Source organism: Hyperoodon ampullatus (assembly GCF_949752795.1).
Source record: "Hyperoodon ampullatus genome assembly, chromosome: 9".
In the NCBI taxonomy this organism is placed as follows: Eukaryota; Metazoa; Chordata; class Mammalia; order Artiodactyla; family Ziphiidae; genus Hyperoodon; species Hyperoodon ampullatus.
Genome location: NC_136922.1, coordinates 80,917,227 through 80,930,704, shown reverse-complemented (window position 1 = coordinate 80,930,704; position 13,478 = coordinate 80,917,227). Strand labels below are relative to the sequence as shown.

General features: G+C 36.3%; 1 protein-coding gene across 20 annotated transcripts in view; it reads left to right on the top strand.

The window, feature by feature from the left end:
* Positions 1–13,478, top strand: part of CADPS2 (calcium dependent secretion activator 2) — a gene marked incomplete at its 3' end in the record, with an annotated part of 487,123 nt that overhangs the window by 251,260 nt on the left and 222,385 nt on the right. For all 20 annotated transcript variants that reach the window (XM_079711385.1, XM_079711377.1, XM_079711381.1 and 17 more), the window contains exon 8: positions 13,247–13,386. In XM_079711385.1, the coding sequence (XP_079567511.1) occupies positions 13,247–13,386 (140 nt within the window). The remainder of the gene's footprint in view (positions 1–13,246; positions 13,387–13,478) is intronic.

Sequence of the window (13,478 nt, the reverse complement as noted above, 5' to 3'; positions counted from 1 at the left end):
ATTTGAAAGCAAAATTTAATGTCCAATTTCATTGAAATAGCTGGTACTCAATGACTGCTATTTTAGCCAGCAAGTTAATATCATTTGCTGCAAAATGGAATGGAAATTCATTTGCATTTCATATATGTCTAATTCACCTCCTCAAACAGAGTAAACTTTTATTTTTGTAGTTCTAACAAGTGGTATGCCTTTTCTGAAACTAAAAATCACAGAAAAGCTCTCCTTCCTCCTTTAGTCCTTTCATGTAGCCATTTGTCACAAGCCTTTGTTATCATATCTCAGAAGCCATTCCAGTGACAAGAAAGGGACCACAGACAGGTGAAGGGCCAGAGATCATTCATATATGGTGCGAAGTCCTTCTAGATATATTTTCTAGCAGCAGTTGATTACGTCTGGGTCATTAATTACATGCTGTGAAGTGTTAGAGGAGAGGACTTACCATCCTGAGTCTGACTTGGAAAGGAGCCTTTGATAATGTGCATCACTTGTTCCTCAGTGAGTCTCCCTCAGACCTTCTCTGAGGAGGTGGCTGGCATCCTCACTGTAGAGGTAGAGGAAAGCATTTTCTTACATTCTCACCACTAAAAGAGCAAGTTATAAATAGGCATCCTCCATGATGGGTCCATGTGGGTGATTATAGTAGCAGAAGTTGACATTTCAGTATCCTCAGAAAAATAGAGGGCCGCCTCGGTCCCAGATAGAACAAGTATTCAACGTACACACTGTACCAGTTCCTTATTTGTAATAGGTGTGTAGTGTTACTTCGTTGTGGTTTTAATTTATACTTCCGTAACAGCTAGTACTAATCATGTTAACATCTTTTTGCATGCTTACTTTTCATTTGTACCTCTTCTTTGATGAAGAATCTGTTCAGACATTTTTCCAGTTTTTAATTGGGTTACTTGTTTTCTTATTCTTAAGTTTGGAAAGACCATAATATATTGTTTACACATCTTTTATCAGGTTTATGATTTGTAAATATTTTTCTCCCAGAATTTGGCTTGTCTTTTCATTCTGTTAACAGTGTGTTTCAAAGAGCAGAAGTTTTTAATTTTGATGCTGTCCAATTTTTTTTCTTTTATGGCTTGTACTTTTGGTGCCATATGTAAGAAATCTGCATTGAATATGTAGATCAGTTTGGGAGTTGATCAACAAAGCTGAGTTTTCCAACCCATGAACACAGTATATCCCTCCATTTATTTAGGTCTTAGTTCATTCCCCATAGTGATGTCTTAATAGTTTTCAATGATCAGGTCTTGCATTTCTTTTGCCAGATCTATCACTGAGTATTTCATATTTTTGTTATTTTAAATAGCATCACTTTGTTAGTTTTAATTTTCTTAATTTAGATATTGTTAGTATATTGAAATGTAATTGACTTTTCTATATTGATCTTATATCCTGCAACCTTGATAAACTCACTTGCTAGTTCTACTGGTATCTTGGTAGATTGATTGTTTTTCCATAGACAATATTGTTGTCTACAAGTAAAGACAATTTTACTTCTTCTTTCCAATCTAGATGTTTTTATTTAGTTATTTTGGTTGTCTTATTGTACTTACTAGAATGTCCAATACAGTGCTGAATAGAAGTGGTGAAAGTGGACATCCTAGTCTTATTCTTGATCTTAAGGAAAAAACATTGTCTTTGAACATTAAGTATAACATTAGTTGTAGGTTTTTGGTAGACCCCCTTCATCAAGTTGATAAAGTTCCTTCTGCTAATTCTTATTTAATCTCTTTTGGCGCTAAGCTTTATTGTTTCTTCTATTTACTTTGAGTTTAATTCATGATGCTTTTTCCATTAAAGCTGAAGCCAATGATTTGAGAAAAATGTTTTTTCTAATATAGACATTTGGTGCTCTAAGTGCCACCCTCCCTAAATACTGCCTTAGTGGCATCCCACAGATTTTTTATATTTTTTTCTCATTTTCATCCTGTTCAAAATACTCTCTAAGTTTTATTTTGCTTTCTTTGACCCATGGGTTATTAAAATTGTGTTAGTTTCCACATATGTGAGAGCTTTTTTGGAGTTCTCTATGTTATGAATTTCTAATTGCAGTCTATTGGGCTTAGAGAATATACTTTATATGACTTGGATCCTTTCCAAATTTATTGAGGCTTAGCCTATCATAGGGTCTATCCTGTGAATGTTCCGCATTCACAGTTTAAAAGACTGCATATTCTTTCATTCAGTAGAGTTTTATACATGTCAAATAGTTCAAGTTACTGTTATTTCCATATCCTTACTGATTTTTTTTGTTTTGTTTTCAATCATCTTTTTATTTTTTCTAGTTTTATTATGATCAGAGAATTAGGTTCTATACTTTTTTTTTTTTTTTTTTTTTTTTTTGCGGTACACGGGCCTCTCACTGTTGTGGCCTCTCCCGTTGCGGATCACAGGCTCCGGACGCACAGGCTCAGTGGCCATGGCTCACGGGCCTAGCTGCTCCGCGGCATGTGGGATCTTCCCGGGCCGGGGCACGAACCCATGTCCCCTGCATCGGCAGGCGGACTCTCAACCACTGCGCCACCAGGGAAGCCCCCGTATCTACTTTCTAAAAAGCAATTTTTGAGAGACTGGTATTAACCTGAGTATAATTATGGATCTGTTCTATCATTTTTTGCTGCTTGTATTTTGAAGATATGTTATTAGGTGCACAAATATTTAGAATTCCTATTTCCTCTTCATTAATTGACCACTTTGTCACTATGAAATAACTTCCTTATCCCTGGTAATATACTTTGGTTTAAAATCTTCTTTGTCTTAGCTATCCCAGCTTTCTTTTAACTAGTGTTAACATATTATATCTTTTTACATCCTTTAATCTATTTGTTTCTTTACATTTAAAATATGTTGATTGAAGCAGCATATGATTAGGTCTTTATTTTTTATTCAATCTGACAATCTCTGCCTTTCAATCAGTATTTAAACTGTATTTTAATATGATTACTGATATGATTAAATCCGTCATTCAGCTGTTTTTGCTGTCTTATATGTTCTTTATTTCCTTTTTCCTCCTCTTTTTTCCTCTTTTAGACTAATTGAATATTTTTTATGGTTCCATTTTTTCTTCTTTGCTTATTATTGGTAACTGTTATTTTAAGTGTTGCTTATGTTTAGTCTAACTTCAAATGATATTATAACACTTCATGTGTAGTTTATGAGCCTTACAATATTATATCTCCATTTCCCATTGAAGGTAAGACATAGGACATATTATTTCAGCAATAGCACCTGTCTAACAGTTTCTGATGTGTAATACATGTCCAATTATTGTTGGAAGGATGAATGAACAAATGAACAATCTCCTGAAGTTTCAGTTTCATTTCTCCTTTGCAGAGTTATAGTAGGCAGTAGAATGAGTCACTTTTGTTTGAACACCTGAGCTCCCTAACCAAGTGATAAGCTGAAACAGCAATTGTGGAATGATACATGGTTTGGATCCTATATAGCAAGAGTGAGGTTCTAGGATGTTCAGCCCATCTCCTAGTTATAATATATAGAAGAAGCAGGTTGGAACATCCTGACATCCATTACTAACTTCTTCTTTTAGTTACTACATTAAGAAGTCCCTGTGCATCTGGGAGCTATACAAAGCCTCTTAGGAATATCCACCTTTATTATCTCTAGCACTGATACTGAAAAGCTAAGTACCTTTATTCCCTGCTAGTTTTTATTATATGTATTGTATGAGTCAAAAATAAAGTCTTTAGGTCAAAGGTCCAACATTCAGATTAGTTGGTTGTTGAGCATCACAAACTGAAAGTTTGAAACCTGCTTCCGTAAGTCATTGATTCTGGTCTTGGCTCTGCCGTAATAGCCAAGAGGGCATGAACAGGTCACTGTACCTCTCTCCCTTGACCTTTATTCCCCACTACTTCCATCTTATCATATTTCTCTAAATTCATGCAGTTCTTTGGAGCATGTGAAAATGTTAACATCAAGAATTCTTAGCCTCCTACTCTCCTATCTTCCTTTTCTATTCTTTAAAGGATTACTGACTAGTTTGTATACATATAGAATGACAAATGGGGAAGGTTTTCATGAATCTTATCATTTTGGAAAATTGTTAGGTTGTAATTATTAGACCTTGCTTTGATTTCTTATTCAAATGAAGAATAATAATTCACGTTCACTCTTCAGGGTGGCAGTTGGTTTTTAATAAAAATACCAACACTTATCTGTAAATTATTCAGTTCCCAAACACTTTGCTATAATTGTCTTCAGTTTAAGGATCGCAACTGAAATAATCCAAGTTTAGGCATTAACATAACTTCCTCCTTTCCATCCTACCATCCTATGTATGGATTGACAGAAATAAAATTGATTTGGCTGTAAGAGTTCTTATAGTACTTAATAACCAAAGAGTGAGAACAAAGCTACATTAGTTATTATAATGTATGTGAAATTATGAAGGGAAGGTGTTGGGGAGGGTGGGTAAAATTGAAAGTGTCTATTGTTATCTTGAAGTAATTTCCCTTAGGTATTCATTTAACTTCAGTGTCAAGTTATTTACACAACAAGAGCAATGCCTATCTATTAAGGGTGATGTGAGAATTAGTTTAAATTTCACAAAGCACTTTGAGGCACTGAGTTGAAAAGTTCTTTATAAATGCCAGGCATTATTATAACCAGACTAGTAAAAAGAAACATGATAAAGCTACTCATGCAGTGTCCTCTAATAGAAACTTTATTGGTAAGGAAATATAAAGGTTACTGCTATTCATAATTTATGGCTGAGGGGAATAGATCAAGAATAATAACGCTTTCCTGTCTAGAGAAGTCTTAAAGACACAGATGTAGCTGTGATGGAATATATTGCTCCACTCAAGGAGAAGTATGAAATCGAGAATTTACAAGCAATAAAAGTGATATATGAAGATTAGTAAAGGCCAGTGTCTTTAATTGAGCCATGAAAAATATCTTGACAAATTTGACTATGTCTTTCAAAGTCTTTCTTGAAGACTGAAATAGAAGATGTAATCCTTGATCATTTGGGTATATGGAACTTGAAATTTGTTAGAAATATATGCATGATGGTCTTCATTCTAGTAACCAAAATAATCTGTCTCATTGTGAATCCTTTTCAATTTTTTCTTTTGGTTTATGGTAAGGAAAATGAAAACTTTAAGTTAACTAACACTAAGTGAGAGAGTTTTTTCAAAAGATTTAATACAAGCAGAATACCTCAGGAAAGTGAGAGAAATAATCATATCCCAAAACATCTTAAAGTAATCAGAGATAATGATAGAAATCTGTCTGTAAAAATCTTTGAATGACACAGTTAGCAGAAGAAATTTTTTAGAAGGTAAATTTAGTGTTTTTGGAATCAAATCGCAGCTTTTATTGGCTGTTTATTGGTTTCCTATTGCAACTTTAACAAATTACTGAAAACTTAGTGGCTCAAAACAACACAGATTTATTATCTTATAGTTGTGCCAGTCAGAAGTCCACAGCAAATCTTGGTGGGCTCAAATTAAGGTGTTGGCAGGGTTGTGTTCCTTTCCAGAAGACCTAAAAGGGAGAATGCAGGGTTTTTTTTTACCTTTTCCAGCTTCTGGAGGCTGCCTGTGTTTGGCTCATGCATGGTCCTCTTCCATTTCCAAAGCCAGCAATGGCTGGTCAAGTGTTTCTCACATCACTTTGCTTCAACACTCCTCTGCCTTCCTCTTCCACCTCCGAGAACCCTTGTGATTGCACTGGGCCCACCTGGATAATCTCCCTTTCTTTTTTTTTCTTTTTTTTTTTTTTGCGGTACGCGGGCCTCTCACTGTTGTGGCCTCTCCCGTTGCGGAGCACAGGCTCCAGACACGCAGGCCCAGCGGCCATGGCTCACAGGCCCAGCCGCTCCGCGGCATGTGGGATCCTCCCAGACTGGGGCACGAACCCGTGTCCCCTGCATCGGCAGGCGGACTCTCAACCACTGTGCCACTGGGGAAGCCCTAATCTCCCTTTCTTAAGGCCCACTAATTAGTGACCTTAATTCCATCAGCTACCTCAATTCCCCTTTGCCAGGTAAGTAACATAGTCACAGGTTCTGGGGATTCGGACTAGGCATTTTGGGGGAGACTAATTATTCTACCCATTACAGTCCAGAAATGGAAAGATGAGAGTTTCAGAAATGTTTAGAGTAGCAAGTAAATGGCGTACCAATTCTGGCCTTTGCTACAGTCATTTTCTGTTATCAAGTTTCGGCAGTACTTTAGTTGGCAAGCCTTTTTCTCTTTTCACCTCAATGAAGTTATCAATTTTTGGTTTGCATTTTTATTTCTAATTTCTCTAAGCATCCACCCATCTATCCAACAAACACTTGGTAAGTGTCTAGTTTAGTATGTGAAGCAACATGTATGGACCTAGACCATATTATCCTTAGTGAAATAAGTCAGACAGAAAAAGACAAATACTATATGATATCACTTGTATGTGGAATCTAAAAGAGTAATACAAATTAATGTATATGCAAAACGGAAAGAGGCTTACAGATGTAGAAAACAAACCAGTGTTTGCCAAAGTGGAGAGGGGAGGAGGGAGGGGCCAATCACGGGTATGTGATTTAGATACAACTATTATATATAAAACAGATAAGCAACAAGGATATACTGTATATTACAGGGGATTATAGCCATTATCTTATAATAATCTATAATAGAATATAATCTGCAAAAATACTGAATCACTATGCTGTACAACTGAACCTAACACAATATTGGAAATCAACTATACTTCAATTTTAAAAACAGAAGAATGGCTTAATTAAAGATACTGGCTTAAATTACACTAGCAGCCACAGGTGAATTACTCTAGGTATCACTATGAGCCCTTGCTCTCAAGGAGCATACTCTGCTAAATGCAGTCCATGAGCCCCTTCGTACAGTGGTTCATTATTAAGTAGTGATGCCAGAAAAGATTTAGGAAGAATTTACACACCTTGATGTTTGTTTTTCATGCTGTCTCCAACCCCCATCATGCAAATAACAAAGCTTACAACCTCTATTTTTTTAATAAGCTAATGCCAAGAAAAAATATATAGTTCAGATAATACTTTCCTTTTATTCTTTTACTCATTTTTTTAAAGGCTTTTCTTATTTAAAAAAAAAAAAAGTACTGTATAGAAGGAAGGAAATGTGTAATTTCCTGTCAGGCCATGGGCACATTTTTAAGGGGTTGGGAGTTTGATCAGTTCTATATTGTAAATTCCAGGATTCTTTCCAGCTTTGAAAATAAAGGGAACTGGATTTAGCCTGCAGACAATAAGGTTCACAGAAGACTTAATGCGAATTTTTCAGTATACAGAAGAACCTTGTGTTAGTGAAAGTGAGCAGGTGTTCTTTGTTTCAACCAAGTAGGACAGGAAGCAGTGACACTAAAGGAGAGATTATTTAGACTAAGAAACCTCAGGTGTATTCAAACACTGGAAAATGTTACTAAGAAGGAGGTATTGTAGATTTCTCTCAGAAAAGTCATCCAGTTCATCTTCTCCATACAGTGAAAATACAGGGCTCTGATATTGGAGAAAATACATGCTAGTTATTAACATGTGCTAAATAAAAATTTATTGAAATGAAGTAAATTCAGTTGGTCCTTTCACTGTACATACTTTCTCAAGGTTCTAAGCTCTCAAGAAGGTACTTAAAATGTTCACAAGGTATAGTTGTCATGAATCTTTGCTAAACTGTAAAATTTGTCAGTTGAAAGAGAAAGATAGAAAAATGTCAACTGAACCCCAAAAGTCAAGGTTTCTCATAGAGATAGCTCTACTTATCTGGAGTGATGATCCCTTGGACATTTCCTTAAAATACCCTATGCCTCAAGGACATCTGATTGTCAGCAAAAAAAAAAAAAAAATTCTTTTAATCACAAATTGAAACATTCCAGCTAAAAGCATTTTCAGTCCCTTCTTACTCTGTTTTAAAGATGTATTTCTAAGGCCATTTCATTTCTTAATTGGATGTTAGACACTTGACTACACATGACACCTCTCCAGAATGTGTACAGCTGGATAGACAGGGATTATCCTCTACACAAGAGTATGAGGTTTTGATCATGTCATTCTCTGGTTTAGAAGCGTCTTTCGATTACACATTATGGGATAACATACAAACTCCTTAGCAAAACCTATGCTTTTACAGTCTATCCCCATTCTTGCTTTCTGATCTCACCTATGAGCACAACCTTCCCATTTCCTTACCCTCTTCAGTCTACGTGGCCATATCCTCACCACCCACCCCGCCCCCGCCTTTGTACACAATCCCCCTTCCAGCCAAAACAGTCTTGCTTATCTCGCCCCATCTTGTTCATTTAAGAATTAAGTGATGTCTTCCTCCATTCCTCTCATAGACTTTATCCCTCAAGCCATTATAGTCTGGCCTCACCTAAACCTTCTCTTGCTGAGATCTCTAGTGACCTCTCTGTTGTTAAACCAAGCAGTAGCCTTTCCTTCCTTACCGTGCTTGACCTCTTAAGTGTTATTTGGCATTGACGGCCACTTCCTGTTCCCAGAAACACTCTCTGCCTTGAATATAGTGCATCCCACCCTTCTGGTTTTTCTTCTGTCTCCTTGGCCTCTGGTCTTGATTATAGAGTTCTCTTCCTTTTCTTAACCCTTAAAAGTTACTGTTCCACGGGGCTCTCCCCTTATCTTTTGATAAGGTAGAGAATTGACATGGCAGAAAATGTCATGAACATTTGTTGAAGATCCTTTGGTGGCAAGCAATGGAAACTGACTAAGGATAGGTCCCTGGGAACAAAGAGCTGACCAGTCACGCTTGGGGAAGGGCTTGAGAAGCAAAGGTAGTGGTAAGAATGTCAGCATCGGGATTGTGTGCCTACTTTCTAAGGGTGGGTCAGTTCCAATGGCCTCATGTCTTTATCAGTCCCTTCCCTGTGTCTCTTATTGTGTCTTATGTATTGTATCTTACAATATCTTATAAATCTTATGTGTTCTTTTAGACTCCAAAATGAAGCAGTCATTCCTCTATGAAGGCTGTCCTGATTGCTTTAAGAATTGTTGATTGCACCTATCTTTGAGCTAGATTCATACCAAAAATATAGCTGTATTATTTTACTCAGAGACCACAGTTCAATTGCTGCAGTCATGTGGTCTTTTTTTTTTCTTCCTCTGGACTAAGATTTATGGGACAAGGCAGTGAATTCTTTACCTCACCCCAGAGCCTACCTAGCTCCCTCTCAGTTCTTCTAGATTGTTCCTCCCAGGTTTTAGGTTTTTAGTTTTGAAACAGTTTAGAAATTTAGGAAGTCATGAATTCATAAGCCACAAAGTTCAAATAATGTAGTATATGTACAGATGCACATGGCTTGGCTTTAATTAATGTATCTTAATAGAAGAAAAATAATGTAGAGGTGTCAGTTTGTACAAGTATATTTTAAGAGAAAGATTCTTCTGAACCTCATATTACTCTAGATATTATTATGTACATATGTATTTTTACACTTCATTTTAAGTTTTTTCTTCCTCTGTATTAAATTTGACAGAATTTTAAACAAAGCCTGAAAAAAAAACATTTTGTGTTTTCCATTACACTTCAGCAAAGATGGAAAGTAATGTTGACGTTTTATTATGAAGAAGATACATTGGCTTTATATTTAAGATAAATCATAAAATGTGTTGTGTTATGCTAAATGACAAGGCATTTAAAGTGTTGGTGACAAAAATAAACTAAAAGACTAGAAGCAGAAATACGTGTAGAAAAGTTAAGAAATAAATAGCAAAGAACAAGCTACTTTGCTAAATCTGTAAGAAGCTAACTATTTTGTACAGAGCTATGATTTAACTTATGTGTGAATCTAAAATACAAGAAGAATCCTTAGTAAATTATGTCTCTTAAGTATTCTAATTATTGTACCATCAACATCAGACCTCCCTCTCTGAAAGTGAACTAAGTCATGTTGAAGTAGAACTGTTTATCTGCTTATCGTGAAAGAAAATTCTTCAAGCACTTACTACCTGTGCAAGTCTTATGCAGCAAAACTCTGTGTTAATGTACTAGTTGGTGTACTACTAAATGCTGTAACAAAAGACAACATTTCAGTAATTTAAAACGATAGTGCCTGTATAACAGTTTATTATGGGTGTTCCTGATGGATGGGTAGATTTCCTCCGTGTGGTGATTCAGGGCTTTAGTTTCTTCCCTCTTATGGCTCTCTCATTTTCTAGAGCATTGGAGTCCTCTGCATTTGGCTAGCAGATGAGTGAAGAAGGCATACGTTCTTCACTTCTATATCTTAATCATCATTCCCCAAAACGATTTACCACTTTTCTTCATATTCCACTAGCTACAACTTTCATGTGCCCCTACTTAGATACCAGGGGACCTAGAAAATATGGCTGGCTAGCTGCTGCTTGGCACCAGTTCTATACTAGGGAAAGCATGAATCCTGGTGAACAGTTAGATCGTCTGCCATAGCTCACCCCTATAGCCAAGGTAACAATTCTGTTACCCTTCCAACTATTCTATCCATAGAATGCATTTACTTCAAGGGAGACAACCCAAAGCTTCATCCTGTCCTTACTTCCAGTTCAAAGTCCAGCATCTCAATCAGGTCCAGCTGTGGCTCTTTGCAGCCTGGTGCCCCATGAACTAGGGTTCGTGTTAACTGCCTGCTGTTCCATCTCCCCTCCCCACCCTGCTCAAGCACAAACCCAGTATATAGCAGTGGAGCAGGGGGCAGGAACGCTACAATTAAGCTTCCCATTAAAAAAAAAGGTGAAGTGGGAAATACAGAGCAGTACGTGTCCAGGGAGAACAGTGAGATGCTGTCATGGCAGGCACTGAAGACACCCTGCCTGACAGTGTTCAGGATCTCTTGCTTAGACCCTTATTATGCATCTGAAAAGAATTGTTTTGTCCTTTATGCTCCCTGGCCCTTTGGGCTCTACACATTTGGGTGCTTCTTCCTTGTCTGTTATCATCCATGGCTGAATCATGGAAAGGAGTATGATAACTCTCTGCTTGTACAATTTGGGAACCTGGTAACAATTTAACAGAGTTTCTTCACCAGTACCATTTTTAGAAGTGATAGATTTCATACCTCTGGGCCTTCATTTGTTACATATGGCAGTGTTTACACCTTTATTAGAGTCTGTCCAGAAAAACAGAAAATTCCAGGTCATTCAAATGGTGGAAATTTAACACGGGGAGTTAGCTACATGTGTGATAGAACAGAGAAGCCAAACAAATGATGGTGAATAAACCCAGAGACTAACAATATCGGAAAACTGCTGCACACCCTAGGGATAGAAGGGCAAGAGAAAGAAGTGATGTTACCAGATATTATCTGAGTTTTTAGCTTTGATAAGAAGAAACCATCAACTCATTATGGAGTCATCCATATTCTTTCATCTTTCTGTGTCCCCACATAGTAAGCACTCAAATGTTTAATTGAACAGAGATACGCAGTAAACCTTCCACTGACTTCAGTTAGAGGTGCCCATCAGAAAATTAAAATGTGGCAGAAATGATGGTGTTCAGTACTGAGATGATCCTTAATTGGGGATAAACTGCAATTAGTTATTTTGGGACCTTTTTTAGTAACCCATTATTGGCATTTAGAGAATGAGAAATTGTCGAAAGTTTTAATTTAAATATTCTCTTCCTGTATACGACATTTAGAGTTTGGAACAATACCAATTCTCATATAAACATAGAAAGAAGAATTAAAAAGGAATAAAGTCTGTAGGTGGTTCGTGTCAAATTTTTTTTTTAAAGGATGGGGTGGGGAGAAATAGAAAAAGCTTTTCAGACTTGCTGGGAAATAGCAGTAAGAGCTACAGAGGATGTATAGCTCTGTCTTAGTCTTTGACTCTTCTTGTGGAATCACCTTCTGAGTTGGAAATGATATACGTTTGTCTACTGGTTTGAGCCAGAAATTACTAATTTATTTTCCTTTACTGTTGTTTAAGAAAGAATCTGTAAAATATTCCATTGGCTATTTCAGCAGTCAAAAAGAACTCTTTCTAGAATCTGATCATAATTTTTGAAAACATCACAAATGCCGTTTAATCTGCTTTTGGCTGAGCCTTTATATGCCGAAGTGTGTAGATATGCTGGACTGAACCTGGCTATGGGTAGGTTTGAGAAAAGTCTCAAAATAGTAGATATATTTAACAACTTGGAAGATGAGACTATGACTATTTTGTTTTTCCTAGAGAGAGAAAGAGCCTTGCCTGAAGATTTCTCCATGCATATTTTCACTCATACATGGAAATGAAGATTTTTTTTTTGACAGAGCATGTCAAATTCAGTTGCCATGATTGCTTTGAAAACATTTTATCATACCTGAGCATGTTTATAGTTCTTTCATTTTCTTAGAAACTTCAAGCTTTTTTACTTTTCACGTTGCTTTAAAATAAGAAATGGCTTAAAATATGATGTACTGTTTCATATCTTCATTTTATTCTCCAGAATATAGTGCTTCCATTTAAAAATATTCATTAAGGCGTGAATATAGGCTGTGTCTAAGTAGTGTCATGACTGACTAAAAGGGAAAAATACTTTTTTTTTTTAATCTACATGGTATGTAATATCTGAAGAGTAAGCTTTTCTTTCCTGTGTTGGCTCTGTGGGATGTGGGATTGTGAAAAAATGACTTGATAATTTGGCAGTTTTATTAAAAATAATTACTTTGTTTCAGTCATCATAATGTCATCTTTATAGTTTTGAAAACGTAGTCAGGAAAAAAATCCTTCTCTGATATTGATCTAGAGCAGAAAATGTGCAACAATCGGTCTTTTCCATCTCTAATTGAGTTGATTTCCTTTAACACTGCTTTGCAATGAAAATATTAAAACATGAGGTATACTTTTGCTGCTTCAAGTAATCGGTTTTGCTTTTTGAGCATGCTGTTTGTAATTTCAAAGGATATTTCTTTCTGAACTTCTTTACTCTGAGGAGTTTAGAGTGGTCTTGAAATTATAGGTGTCTATTAAGTATTTTTCAACTGTCAATTCAACCATAGCCGCCGTGCTATTAATTCATTATGAAGTGACACAGGAAGAAAAGTCGTTATGTGATAATATGAAAACACATATTTGTCAAAATAAATAAATAAATAAACCAGTCTGTATTGAAAACCCATCTGCTGTGGTGGGAGTGAAATGGTTTATTAGACACATTTGGGCATGACACCACCTTTTCAAACAGGAAAATGTATAGAAAAGGTTTCAGTTCTACTCCTTAGACGTTCTGTATTATGCACCTAAATGTGTTATTTTTGTCCCTTACAGGTGATATTATACCCAACTTCTAATAGCTCCAAGTCAGCTGAGTTGCACCGAATGATCGTTCCAAAAAATAGCCAGGACTCTGACTTAAAAATCAAATTGGCAGTGCGAATGGATAAACCACCACATATGAAACATAGTGGGTGAGTGTACTTAAAGATGTTTTTCTCCTGAATTATTGGATTTCATTTGTATCACTTTTGTCATTTTACTGAGAGCCAATATATCAGACAGT